Here is a 15,026-nt window from a genome sequence, read left to right as displayed (position 1 = left end):
TATGAGTGTGTAAACACAGTTGCTGAGCACAGGCCCAAAGTTTCAAAACGTTTAGCGGCCAGCAAAGAAACGGCAGGGTTAGCGCAGTGGTAACACTGGTGCCTCTCAGCAGGAAGAGCCTGGGTTAGTTTCCCAACTCGGGAGCCTGTCTGTGTTGAGTTTGTGTGTTCTCTCCCTGTTCTGCATGATTATCCTGCTTACCCTCCAGGTTCTCCGCTTTACTCCCATAAGTAATTATATATATAAAAAACAAACAATATAACACGTTTTTTTATTTATCAAGGTTATTATGAGAGCTTAGGAAAGAGAGGGAATTCCCAAAGTCAAGCGTTACAAGGGAAGAAGCAGTAAGAGACGTGTTGTGACCTGCATTGCTGTGGTTTAACGCAGGAGCAGTGAGTCCTCAGCATTTAAGAATCAATGAGTGACGTTCACAGGACCAGCAACTAGGGTAGTAGCGATCAGAGTACAATTTTCGAATCCAAGCATAAAGGTCCCCTGTATAGCCTTTAATAAACTGTTGGGGCAAGTGCTGTTAGTGAGCACCGATTTAAGGCCGAAACTACGCCGGAGGGGGTGGGTATCCAGCACCACGGCCGGCCACCTTTGTCTCTGCAATGCTAATGTTTACACCCCACACCAGGTGTGGGGTGTAAACATCTTTTTGAGGCTGAGTCAACCTCATGGAGGCACAGGACCAGTTCAAATTGTTGCCACTGTAATGGGTTGTGAGCGACAATAGAATCGGGGTCGCCGGGTTCGTAGCGCTGTGTGCTGATCGCTACACTGCTGTCCAACCATAGGCCAGCTTAAATGTGAGTGCACTTCTGTGCTTCAATATAGTTTTAAAACAGTGTAAGGGTTGTTTGGGTTGATGTAAAGAATTAGCTTAGATTGGCCAAAAAACATCAGTTTGGCTATTTTATGCCAACACACAAATGAAAGCCGAATTGATTTCATTGCAGATGTTATCACAAAGCATATGTCATCTTTTATGACTAGACTGGGAACTCAATCCAGCTTTTCAATTTAGGACCAAAGCTGATCTATTATAGAAGTTACTTTAGACGTCAGACTTGATTGAGACTAAAACTAGAGAATACCAAGCCTTGGGGATGGTGGCTCATGCCTGTGATTCAGCACTTTGGAGGCAAGGGTTTGAAGGGTCACACAGATTTGTGAAACCACCAGGAGATGACAGTACAAGAGGTGGGTTTGTGATCCCATCTATAAAGGGCCATTCACTGAATTATATTCTCCTTTGCATGGTAAGTTTTTTTCTGGGCGATCTTTTTTTTCTGAACAATTTGGGATGTATACCCAGGTAGCAGCCTCCTGGACATCGAGCCTGAGACTCCTGGATAATAGACCAATTGTTATAATAACTGAGTTCACACCGTATGCAGTCAGTCACTCCACATGGAAACGGCAGTGTGCTATGTCTTAATGTATGTACAAGTGTGTTTTGGTAGCTGGTGCACTCTGCCACTGAACTTGCCCCTCCCTTCACAGCAACCCACGGTGAAGCAGTCCGTCCCGGCTGCCTACAACCGCTACGATCAGGAGCGCTTCAAGGGGAAGGAGGGTACGCGCATCGCTCGCGTAACACACCTCGCTTGTTTTTACCGCTAGCTCAGCAGTGCCCGATGTCACTATACATTGCTGCTTAATATCTTCTTCAAAGCGGACTACACGTGTCAATTCAAACACTGTTCATCAGGAAATGTGTGTGACAATTTTATTTTTTTATTAGGCCCCGTGGTCTAAAGTAAAGTCACCAAATCTTATCCACTCAGTCTCTCGGGCTGTAAAGAAGGGGCCATTGCCGTAAACATCTGCTATTGTATATGGATATTTCTTCCTTTTAGGGTCAGTGTTTTTGACAAATTTGCTGAGTTTTTGTTGCTTACTAAAGACATTTACATAATCGCATATGAATGGGTGGGGTGATCAGCACCTTACCCAGCCACCTTTGTCTTTCCAGTGCTGATGCTTACGTACTCGACAGGTATTAATTTATAGGCTGAGTTGACCAACAGAATGTCTAGATCATGTGGAGATATATGCGGTGGCAAAATGTTAACTACCTCGCCTGGTATGCAGGAGGTCGGTGGTTTGATCCTGACCCTCACACCTGCTGTATATGTGGAGTTTGCGTGTGTCTCTCTCTCTCTCCCCGTGGTCGTGTGGATTTTTCTTCGGGTTCTCTGGTTTTTCCCTCCGCATTTAGACACATGGATTTAGAGTATTTGGCTGCTATAAATGTCAGCATGATAAGCCACTTTGTTGAGCTATCATCTGTGGCCAGGTCGCTTTGGAAATTTATATACAGTGAGGGAAAAAAGTATTTGATCCCCTACTGATTTTGTACGTTTGCCCACTGACAAAGAAATGATCAGTCTATAATTTTAATGGTAGGTTTATTTGAACAGTGAGAGACAGAATAACAACAAAAAAATCCGGAAAAACGCATGTCAAAAATGTTATAAATTGATTTGCATTTTAATGAGGGAAATAAGTATTTGACCCATCTGCAAAACATGACTTAGTACTTGGTGGCAAAACCCTTGTTGGCAATCACAGAGGTCAGACGTTTCTTGTAGTTGGCCACCAGGTTTGCACACATCTCAGGAGGGATTTTGTCCCACTCCTCTTTGCAGATCTTCTCCAAGTCATTAAGGTTTTGAGGCTAACGTTTGGCAACTCGAAGCTTCACCTCCCTCCACAGATTTTCTATGAGATTAAGGTCTGGACACTGGCTAGGCCACTCCAGGACCTTAATGTGCTTCTTCTTGAGCCACTCCTTTGTTGCCTTGGCCGTGTGTTTTGGGTCATTGTCATGCTGGAATGCCCATCCACGACCCATTTTCAATGCCCTGGCTGAGGGAAGGAGGTTCTCACTCAAGATTTGACGGTACATGGCCCCGTCCATCGTCCCTTTGATGCGGTGAAGTTGTCCTGTCCCCTTAGCAGAAAAACACCCCCAAAGCATAATGTTTCCACCTCCATGTTTGACAGTGGGGATGGTGTTCTTGGGGTTATAGGCAGCATTCCTCCTCCTCCAAACACGGCAAGTTGAGTTGATGCCAAAGAGCTCCATTTTGGTCTCATCTGACCACAACACTTCCACCCAGTTGTCCTCTGAATCATTCAGATGTGCATTGGCAAACTTCAGACGGGCATGTATATGTGCTTTCTTGAGCAGGGGGACCTTGCGGGCACTGCAGGATTTCAGTCCTTCAAGGCGTGGTGTGTTACCAATTGTTTTCTTGGTGACTATGGTCCCAGCTGCCTTGAGATCATTGACAAGATCCTCCCGTGTAGTTCTGGGCTGATTCCTCACCATTCTCATGATCATTGCAACTTCACGAGGTGAGATCTTGCATGGAGCCCCAGGCCGAGGGAGATTGACAGTTCTTTTGTGTTTCTTCCATTTGCGAATAATCGCACCAACTGTTGTCACCTTCTCACCAAGCTGCTTGGCAATGGTCTTGTAGCCCATTCCAGCCTTGCGTAAGCAAGGCTGGTCTTGGCCATGGTGGAGAGTTTGGAATCTGATTGATTGATTGCTTCTGTGGACAGGTGTCTTTTATACAGGTAACAAGCTGAGATTAGGAGCACTCCCTTTAAGAGTGTGCTCATAATCTCAGCTCATTACCTGTATAAAAGATACCTGGGAGCCAGACATCTTTCTGATTGAGAGGGGGTCAAATACTTATTTCCCTCATAAAAATGCAAATCAATTTATAACATTTTTGACATGCGTTTTTCTGGATTTTTTTGTTTTTCTATCTCTCACTGTTCAAATAAACCTACCATTAAAATTATAGACTGATCATTTCTTACTCTTTGGTTCTATTCAGTAAAGTCACGTAAAAGTATAAAACAACAAATTAATAAAAATAAAAAAAATTCACAGGATGTCCTGTGATGAAAAGAAAACAATGCAGATGAGATGGACAAGTAGGGTGAGAGATGTATATAGACAAGACAGAGACGTACTGAGATGAGAGAAGAGAATGGAAGTGAAGAGCTAGACCGTGCGATATGCAATGGGCAAGAGACAGAGATGTAGTTAGATGGGAGACAGGTGGTCAAGTGACTTGCAGATTAATATTCGTAGACAGTAGATATGTCACAATATAGCCTAAACAGCTATATTGTGACAAGAGGGGCGGCCTATGAAGATATGGTGAGATTTAAAACATATTTAGAGAGTGGACGGAACTATTGAGTGAATTGTAAATGTATTCAGATGAGAGTGATGCATTCAGACGAGGATTAAGAGAGATGAGGGAGCAGTGGCGCATGGGCTACCACATTAAACTCTGAACCCCCCTGGTGAACTGAGTTCGATTCCTGGCCACATTGCTTCTTGATAGTATTACTTCTCAGGAACTAATCATAACCGCTGTTGCTTTGTGTGCGTACAGAAACCGAGGGCTTCAAGATCGATACGATCTCCACGTACCACGGCATGACCCTCAAATCTGTGACGGTATGTAATGCCACACCCAGACTATACGCTAGTCTACATAATAAACACATTGTATCCAACGTTCATCTATATTGCCTGCTAGGTTGCAAGAGAGAGCGAGAGTTATTATTGGTAGTGTGGTACAGGTATGCCTGAATTTACGAACATTCAATTTACAAAATTTCACGTTGACGCAATTGACAAATATTGTGACCCTTTTCGATGAACGAAATCGAATTCCCGCGTTCTCGAAATTTCACTCCGCCACGTGCCATGAGCTCATAAAACAAGAGCCACCCGGGAGGCTGCGTCATCCATCCGCGACAGTGTCGGCACTGTCCCCGCAGTGCAACAGTCACACCACCACATCACCTTGCCAGTCATTCGAACATGCAGCAGATCTTATGGTGGGTTCCCTGATAAGGTTCATTATGTTATTTTTTATTATTAATTATTATTAAACAGTTTAAATAATTACGTCCTTTATCATTATTTTTGTATTGTTGGAAGGACATTTTTAGTATTACATTGATGGGAAAAGCCATTCCAATTTACGAAATATCGTTTTACATGTCTTTTTTGAAGAATGCATCCCTTTCATAAATGGAGGGATACCTGTACACGATTGTTTTGTTCTGTGAGACATCAGTACACATAAATGTAATAATGGATATAGAATAGTTTTAAAAACTTCAGCCAGATATTCCTGGATTCACAAACAATTCGCCATGCCGTGTCAATCTTGGTGGCTGTTTGACCGTACTTCACCACGGTGGGGAAGGCAACGAACAGGACCGGTTCAGATATCACTCGCCCCTAATGTAGGCACGTTTGCTAATGGAACCCAGGTCTCCGGGTTTTCGTAGTGCGGTGTCCTTACCACTCGTGCGACCGCTGCACCCTTTCTCTGTATTTCGCAGGAAGGAGCATCTGCCAGAAAAACGCAAGTTCCTGCCACGCAGCCTGTGCCCCGACCTGGTGAGAGGCAGAAGAGAGTGTGTGAGCGTTCTCGAGCGAGCGAGTGTTTGCGTTTGCATCACTAAGTGAGAGTGCATCGGGGAAATGTGTTCACCGTCTGCTTTTCTCCTGTGTGCTCTTGGCAAGGATGGAGACAAAAAAGTGGTAGAACTTTAAGCCCCCATTTGAATGGTTTACCTGTGAATAATTTGGCACCTCTACCCTGGCTTCTTCACATGCATTGACGAGTAGGCAAGTCATGCTTGGTCATGCCGCCCAAGGACTACGCCAACTACGTGTGTGTGTGTGTGTGGTCGTGTGTAAAATCAGACTGTTGGGGCAAGTGCTGTTAGCGATCACTTATGAAGGCTGGCACTTGCCCCAACAGTCTTCGTCTTTTTTAACATTATGAGACCTCCTTTGCCAGAAACAAGATATAGGAATAGGTTTTACCCTTTTAACTGGCACAAAAACTGACACCTTTATTCAAGGCATCATGTTTGCAATAACCACAACACAAGCAGTCAAAATGCAAACAAAAAAGACAACTCTGATAATATGCACTGTCAGAGTTGTCTTTTTTGTTTGCATTTTGACTGCTTGTGTTGTGGTTATTGCAAACATGATGCCTTGAATAAAGGTGTCAGTTTTTGTGCCAGTTAAAAGGGTAAAACCTATTCCTAAGTCTTCGTCGTTGTTATGTAACATCAAACGATAGCAGTCTGCCAGCTGAGTAAGATGGCTACCTTTCCTGGCTTCCCCGCTCAATCATAATACAGCAGACTCTCGGTTATCCGCGCTAATGACGGGGAGAACAGCAGCGGATATTTCAAAATCGCGGATGATCCAAACATATCCATTTTCCGCGGATCTCTATGCCAAAAACCAGTATTATAGGTATAAATTATGTTCAAGTTAAGAAAATTTAGTTTGTTAATGAACGAATTCTCACGATCGACTGATCTATGCGTGTGCTCAGTGATTACACTTTCCTGCTCCTGCCCAGCAGAAGACTGCGCCCACTAAGTGGACAGCAGCAGAGCCACGCCACTCAAAATCAATCAACTACTGTACTGTAGAGGCGATTACATGAATTTCTGATTAACCGGAGCAACATGTTTGTTCGGTTTAAGCCCGTGTGACTTGTAATAAACATTTACAAAAATAACAATGTATAACTGCTTTTACATTGTTAATATGGGCGTAAGGTAAAATCCATGCATTAGTAATTCATGTCAAAATCTCAGGTGCGAGGTTCATCCGCAAAACGGATAAACCGCACGGGGATAATCGGAAGTCTACTGTACTTCTGTGTTCAGTCTCCCAGGCTCGACCTCCACCCAATCAGAAGAAAGGGTCAAGGACGCCCATCATCATCATACCCGCGGCCACCACGGCGCTCATCACGATGCTCAACGCCAAGGATCTGCTGCAGGACCTCAAGTATTCAAGCACAAACCCAATCCTTTGATGACAGTAAACGACAATGAATTACACTTCGTTTGGAATGCCAAGCACGTGGCATGTAACAATCTATCCCTCTCCACCACCTGCCTTGCACGACTGAGTAAATTGTCAGGGGTTTTGGGTTGCGATTTTTTTTTCCCAAGGACGAAGAATTGTCTGTGGTTTCTTATTGCTATTTATATTCTGCCTTGTTTGTACAGTCTTCTCTCGGTTACCCTTAATATAACATTAGCTTGTAATTATGATAGATCGTGAACGATCAGTTCTTATGCACATGATTCGACGCGTGTATAATGAGCGCAGCAATTTGCAGGCGGTCTCCGCTTCTACGTCGTCACGATGCGTTGCTGGAAACCTCGTCGCCGTGAACCGGGTCCTCGTAAATCGGACCCCTATTTTCCCATAGACATTAGAAATGCTTTGAACATCACTTGCCGATGTGTTTTTTTTTTCCATTCATCAGCTGTATCTAACAGGGTTTAATAGGTAAACATCCACACAAACACACTCGAGGATAGCAAAAGCTCCACGCCAAGTCACATCGGAAACCAGACCGACTGTTCAAATGCGTTCAGAGCCGTGTCGTAAATCGATCCATGGCGGCATATCAGCATTGTAAATGTGGATCATCGTAAACCGGATTGTCATATTAATCAATTAATTTGTAACTTGTTAATACACGTGCAAAAGTACCTGTGTAGTCTAATAATTATACACAATATACTCTCTGCCACGTGCATACGCATGCACGCACATGTGATGCTTGGCAATGACTGATGAGTATGGGGGATGTTGCAGGTTTATGTCGACAGAGGAGAAGAAGGGGGCTGGATGTGTCCGGGATAACGAGGTGCTTATCCAGCGGAGGAGAGAGGCCGGGGCTGCCGGAGGCGCTGGCACCGTGCCCTACCGTGTCATTGACCAACCGCTCAAGCTCACACAGCAGGACTGGTGTGTGTGCGTGTGTCTGTGTGCATTCGTTCGTTCATGTGTACATGCGTGTGTATTGTGGGGAGCGGTAGCGTAGCAGTTAGCGCGCCGTGCTACGAACACGGCAACCCGGGTTCGATTCCTGCTCAAGGCCAACACCAGTGACGATTATCTGAACCGGTCCTGGGCCTCTCCTAGGTCGACTCGGCCTCAAATGAGTACCTGGTGTGGTGTGTAAACATCAAGGTCGGGCGTGGTGCTGGTCACCCACCCCCTCGTGTGCTGTCCCGGCCGTCATAGGTGCTCCCCAACAACACTTGCCCCAACAGTCTGTTAAGGCTATATAGAGGGTATTTGTGTATATATGTCTGCATGCGGCAGTTTGTTTGGTGCAAAAACGATTGTGGTATGGGCTAGCCAAAAGTATGGGTTGGAATGGTACGAGAGGATTTGGAGCTGATTGAAGTTGCTGATGACTGGCACCAGCATTGTAACGCCTCAGTAGGAGGAGGCTTGTGATGGACGCTCCTGGGCAGTTGGAGGCAGCAGCCCTCCAACAACAATGGAGGGTAGAGAAGCAACGCTCATAACAACGAAGCAGAGCACCGGATGGCTAAGACCCAGAATGTTGGCAGAGTGGGGCGCACATTGTGGTACATCTGCCATTCATCTGAGTCAACCAACCTATAACACATGGGTTTGTCCTGTGACCTGCTAGTGAGTCTTTGAAAGTTCATGTATCCTCAGAGTGCCCTTAGCCTGGCACGAGTGAGTGCGTGTTTCTCTGTGGAGTGATGATGTGTATGCATATGTGAAGGTGTTTTTTTTTCCTCCCGTTTGCGGGTCTTTTGCAGGGAAAGGGTGGTGGCCGTTTTTGTCCAGGGCCCTGCCTGGCAGTTTAAGGGATGGCCCTGGCTTTCTCCTGATGGCTCACCTGTTGATATATTCGCAAAGAGTAAGTGTATGCATTTTCCATCTTACAACGCACGCAAATGCACATTTGAAATTCAAATTAAGCCTAACGTTAACCCAAATATGATTGCGCGCTATTGTCTCCCTATGCTAAAAGTGTCTAGCCCTTCTCCAAACCCTGTCCTCTAGTCAAGGCGTTCCACCTGAAGTTTGAGGAGGAGCGGTTGGATGCCAACGTGATGAAGTGGGATGTCCAAGTGCTGGAGCTCAGCCGACACAAGAGACATCTGGACCAAGCTGTGCTCCTGAGCTTCTGGAATACCCTTGACCAGTAATGCACTCGCATCCTGCACAATGTCCAGACCGCACCCACCAATTTGCAACACGAGGACAAACTGATTGGTCGATATTGCGCTGACAGCGATGCACAAGCACAACAATAACAAAAACTCAACACGTTTGTCAATAACACTGCAAACCTTAAAAATAAACGATAGGTGACATTTTGGGTAATGGTCCTTCACAGCACATAGAAAGGGCAGAGTGGTCGAGGAGCATTTGAGACAGCACTTTATACACCATGGGGTCTGATAAGAATCACATTCTAAACATTGTTTCCTGATTAACAGTTTTTTTTCCTTCAAAATCTGCTTGTTGATGCATTCCTGGGCTCTTGTCATTTCAGCAGGCTCAGGAAAGCTCTCATGGAATGTCATGATAAAAATTATCAAATGGACTTGCAAATACAATTGGCTTTGTCGCTTGCGTACCTTGTAAACATAACTGAACAACACGTGGGTTAACTTAACATTGCACGTGCTCAAAAGGAATGAGGGTGTGCGCCAATTTATCGTTTAGACAGCTGACTGCAAAGAGTTTAGAAAATGTGGCCATCCCAACCAAAATGGCCACACATGCAGTTCTTTTGAGCTGGTGGTCGGGATAAGGCTGAATGAGAGCTTTTGTACATTCAATGCGCACGTTTCCAGCCTGCATTCACTTTCCTGTTGTGAAATTTCGTCTCAATGTATTTATTTCAATAACCCTTTAAACTACCTCCAAAATCGTAAAAGCCACCGATATCCAGACGCTAAAATGTATATTTCATAAGTCAGCCCAACAGCAGGTAAGTTCTTGTTCAACAAGTAGCTTGTCACAGCCACTCGTAACTCAAGTGTGGTTCTCTGGGTTAGGCCACCTGTTGGGGAATTTATTCTCTCATGCTTACGCCACAAAATAACTGCAGGCATTTTCACTTCAACTGCTGAGGATGCTGCACATTGGTGTGTTGCTGAAAGCTTGACATGAAACCCGAAACACGTCGTTTAACCCAGAACATCACACTTGGCATGTAAACCTCTTTGCGCCTAAGTGAAGCTCAGCTGCCTTCACAAAAAAAAACCATTCTGAGTGTTGTATGTATTTACATTTTACTTGGTAATTGCAACACTTGATCATGGAGAATCCATAAGCTATGCCACTCATTGCAAATTTGCTTTATTTTTCGTGTAGCCTTGGTTTTTTTAAAAATATTTCACTTGGATAATTCCTTGTGTTGGGACATCTCGTTTGCAAGGGTGTCCAGTGCGTTCAGTGACACATAGCAAACACATAATTGCACATCCACACATTTTAATGTTTGGCTGCTGCCTTCGTGTATTTACTTCTAATGCCTCTGCCCTCTTCTGCTGCCCTGCTCTTTCTCCCTTGTCTTGCAGGTACATGGTCAAGCACAAGACACATTTGAGGTTCTAAAATTCCTGAGACCTGGACCAACCTGACATAAAGCAAATTTTTGCATCTGTGTTTTTGTGTGTGCGTGTATATGTGTGAAGGTCTGTGTGCGCGAGTGCGTGTGGTTCTGTGTAATTGCGCCTGTGTTTTTGCGCGTATTTGTGACCCACCTGCGTATTCGTGTGCGAGTCTGGACCTGTGTGTACTCCACTTGTGTGAGCGCTTGACCGAAGCTCTACACCCTGTGTTGTCCGTGTCCACCCATTTGTACTTGGATTGAACATAGCCAGGTTACACCGTAACATCCGTAAGGCCTAACCACCAGTGACAAAGCATTTACGGAGAACGCCCAAACAACTGTAGATCTCCTTGCAACAATTCCGTTGATCATAGTTACAGAAAGCCGTCTTTTGGAACGGTAGTACTTGTATCCCCGAAAATTCATACTTATGACTAGAATTGACAAACATCAGATGCTGCACACTGGGATTTTAAGTCATGCTCACAATGCCTTCGTGTAAGAATGATTCCCAAAAAAAATATCTGTACATTGTTTAAATTACTGTTATAGCAAACATTTAGACATTGAATAAAAAAAATAAAAATAAAAGGATGCTGTTGTGTCATTTACTGTTTTATTTCCGATTGAAATCACACTTGCCTTGGCTGCAATAAACTAAACCTTAGATTTTTTTTATTTTTTAAAGGCCTTGTGCAGTCCTTTTTTGCAACAAGTGCATATTCATGCACAGACTTTTACGATTTGAAATCCAATACAAGTGTTTGGGAACAGTTTGCTCATGGTGTTACAGTTTCGGATTTTCAGTTTGAATTATAAATAAGGAACGAACGTACACAGTTTACATGATTTTTAATGCTTTCTTATTAAGGTTGAACGCGTGCAATGGGCGTTGTTTGTCTTGCGTTCTCGCTCGGGAAGCTTAAAATGTCATGACATTTACCGAGGAAATCCTTGCAGTCACAAGGATTGTTCAGGAGGGGTTATTGTAATCTGGGTCTCGTCCTGTTGAACTTTTTACTCCCCACAGCGATTCAAATAATTATCGTGACTAATTCGTAGAGCATCATCCTAATCCCATTACAGTATCGTGATGTGTTTCCTTTGCACCTCCTCGTTTGTATTTTCAGTGGTCCCAGTTCTCCAGTGCCCACATTAACAGCTGCCGCTGAGGGTCTCCTTTCAAATGTTTGAGACGTTAATGCATTTTAGCTATCTTTATAACCTCACGTGTTACGTATAGGCCCAGGGTTTCCCAAACTCCAGTCCACGCCACCTACCACGCTCTGTCTTACCACCAATTTGCTGACCATTCAAATTCAAGTTAACTCGTTCCATGCTGTACACGCCCCGTGATTGTTCAACGCATTCCACATGACGTACGCGCCAATCAATCCAATCTAATGAACGTTGCGTTATTAGAGCTCGTGCAGATTGAGTGCGTGCGTCGCAGGTGGCTGAGCGTGGTGCTGGCCACCCACCCTCTTGTGTGTTGTGTCGGCCTTCATGGGCGCTCGCTAAACAGCTCTTGCTCCAACAATCTGTTGAAAGCTTTAAGGGGGGGGGGGGGGGGTCTTTGTGCACATTTATGTCCTCCCTTCTCTCTCCTTGAGAAACTAGGACCCCTCGAATGGAACATCCACGCTGGTTAGAAACATTCAGGCTGGCCTGCCTATGATCTATCCAGGGTCTCACCAGGATGGATTGTGTGAGGAGCTCACAAATCCTTGCAATATCTGGACACAGTCACATCAGTGATTTCCTCCGGCAGGCAAGGATGCGTTGGCTGGGTCATGTAGCCCGCATGCTCAGCTACCCGATGCCCAAACACCTGTTTGGCTGGATAAGAGGGGGTTAAATGGGTGCGGCACAGGCTCGAGAAGAGATGGAGTGATGTGGTACAGGGGGACGTGGAACTGAGTGGATTTGCTAATGACTGGTACCAGCGGTGTCAAGATCGGCCTCTGTGGAGAAGGCTCGTGGAGGACGCTGCTACTGGGCAGTAGGGAGGCAATCATCTTCCAACAACGGCGGAGGAGAGACAACGAAGGGCGGCTGAAATGCGGCAAGTTGGTACAGTGGTGTATCTGCCAGCCAGTCATCTCGGTCAACCCATGGTACCTGGGTCTGTCCCGTGACCTGCCAGTGATCCTTCGACACTTCACGTGGCCTCAAAGTGCATCTAGCCTGGTAGAATATCCGTGGTGACGTCACCGACACTTAGTGACGAATGACGGCTGTTGTATGCACATGTTCCACGTGACGCAGACCATATTTCAAAATCAGAATATACTGCAGAAATCTGATGAGCTATAAAGCTCTTTTTTCACATGTCCAGGAGTTTCACAGATTGCTCAGCACGTCACCTGGAACGGGTTTAACAATCATCGGGCGCGTGCAGCGTGGATCGAGTTCATTTGAATGGTGAGCAAATTAGTAAACGTGGGAAAGACGTGTAGCGTGGTGGTGGGTCGCGAGGACTGCAGATTGAGAACCCGTGGGGGGAAAGGGGTTGTCACCATGCATTGCACATTGGGATCCAAGGATGGAATTCGCGTTATACATTTTAATTATTATTGCAGTGTATCGCTGAACTTCTCCTTGGAGCAGACAGTCCCAGGAGTCGGCAACCAAAATAACAAGAGACACCTTTTTTTCAAATTCGGTAAAAACAACCCCACTAATCTTGATTTTAATCTTGATTTGAAGCTTTCGTGTCTGCAGGAATCCATACTCTTTGGTTCTTTTGATAAAGTCACGTAGGTATTAAAAAAAACACCTCTATTTGAAGAGCCGCAATGCACGTGGTGAATACGAGACGGTGGTCCTCAATAAATAACGTGACGAAGCAGTCCTTAAATAGCCGCATGCTACTCCAGAGCCGCAGATTGCCGACTTCTGCCTATGGTAAACTGGACTCCCATGGTAAACTGGACTTCCATGGTAAACTGAACTCCCATGGTAAATTGGACTTCCATGGTGAACTGGACTTCCATGGTAAATTGAACTCCCATAGTAAATTGGACTTCCATGGTAAACTGGACTCCCATAGTAAATTGGACTTCCATGGTAAACTGGACTCCCATGATAAACTGGACTTTCATGGTAAATTGGACTTCCATGGTAAACTAGACTCCCAAGGTAAATTGGACTCCCATGAGAAACGACTCCCATGGTAAATTGGGCTCCCATGGTAAACTGGACTTCCATGGTCAGGGGTTGGCAACCGAAATAATTTGTAAACAAAAAAACCCCTCAATATTTCAAGAGCTGCAATGTAGTCCTTAAGGAACCGCAGGTTGCCGACCCCTACGCTGATATGCGGACTTCTCGCTGGTCCCAGTGCTGGCCGACGTGCGGTTCGGCCTGCCGAGATTTCACTGCACAGTTCTCAACACGAAACCAGAATCAGTATTTACACTGGAGGAATCCGATGAGCTATTAAGCTCTTTTTCATAGATTTCCAGTAGGGGGCGGGTCAGAACGTTACAACAACAAACAATACAAAACAACACGATTAGAGTGCAAAGTATAGGACAAGGTAAACAAATTGCTTTAAAAAGTATATACAGTACAAATAAAACTAAACCATTTTTTATCTTAGCAGGTAAAGCCCACTAAGCGACTGGCTTATTTTTCCAGAAGCGACCTGGCCAGAAATGATAGCTCAACAGTGGCTTAACGTGTGGAAATGTACAGCGGAAAAAAATTACTTAAAAACTTCTAGATTTAAAGCTTTTCGTGACTGCAAGGATCCATACTCTTTGGTTCTATTCGGTAAAGTCACGTAAAAAACAACAACAAAAAATTCACGACGTTTCGGCCACAATACAAGTGGCCTTCATCAGGTGAAGGGACCGTGCTGTCATGAGGACAGCGTTGGAGTGAAAACAGCCAAGCCCAGGTCGCGTCCTGCAATCTAAAGGAACGTTGATGCTAAATGTGGAGGGGAAGACCCGGAGGGAGACACTCCAAATATACAGCAGGTGCCAGGGTCGGGATCGAACCCTTGAACCTCGTCGGCGTGAGTACATCAAGCGGCATTGTTGAGTGGCGGTCAACTCTCGACTCCGAGATCATGCGCAGATATTGAATCAAACCCATTGTTTGGTCGTCTAAATACAGCACGGATAATTCAATAATTAAGTGCTGGATTAATACAGCACGGATAATTCAATAATTAAGTGCTGGATTAATACAGCACGGATAATTCAATAATTAAGTGCTGGATTAATACAGCATGGATAATTCAATAATTAAGTGCTGGATTAATACAGCATGGATAATTCAATAATTAAGTGCTGGATTAATACAGCACGGATAATTCAATAATTAAGTGCTGGATTAATACAGCACGGATAATTCAATAATTAAGTGATCGAAAAATAATTACAGTATATACCAAAAAAAACCAGAACAGACATTAACTGAAGGTTCTGATTATTTTGTGGTGCTTGAATGTTAATCAAATACTTTAGGATACCTACACATACATATATTGAACAACAAAAACCCGAATAAGGAACTTAA

The 15,026-nt window shown here is 44.6% G+C and overlaps 1 protein-coding gene across 1 annotated transcript in view; it reads left to right on the top strand.

Moving 5' to 3' along the window:
- CDC73 (cell division cycle 73) overlaps positions 1-11,087 on the top strand; it is a 28,743-nt gene extending 17,656 nt beyond the window's left edge. Inside the window, exons 9-16 of the mRNA XM_032946708.2 lie at positions 1,513-1,585; positions 4,434-4,498; positions 5,398-5,455; positions 6,754-6,877; positions 7,700-7,852; positions 8,686-8,786; positions 8,933-9,074; positions 10,462-11,087. Coding sequence (XP_032802599.1) covers positions 1,513-1,585; positions 4,434-4,498; positions 5,398-5,455; positions 6,754-6,877; positions 7,700-7,852; positions 8,686-8,786; positions 8,933-9,074; positions 10,462-10,498 — 753 coding nt within the window. The 3' untranslated portion in view covers positions 10,499-11,087. The remainder of the gene's footprint in view (positions 1-1,512; positions 1,586-4,433; positions 4,499-5,397; positions 5,456-6,753; positions 6,878-7,699; positions 7,853-8,685; positions 8,787-8,932; positions 9,075-10,461) is intronic.
- The last annotated feature ends 3,939 nt before the right edge of the window (positions 11,088-15,026 follow it).

Source organism: Petromyzon marinus, chromosome 5, assembly GCF_048934315.1.
Source record: "Petromyzon marinus isolate PM22_M1 ecotype Great Lakes invasive population chromosome 5, UKy_Petmar_22M1.pri1.0, whole genome shotgun sequence".
In the NCBI taxonomy this organism is placed as follows: Eukaryota; Metazoa; Chordata; class Hyperoartia; order Petromyzontiformes; family Petromyzontidae; genus Petromyzon; species Petromyzon marinus.
This window is presented reverse-complemented; position numbering and strand designations above follow the sequence as displayed.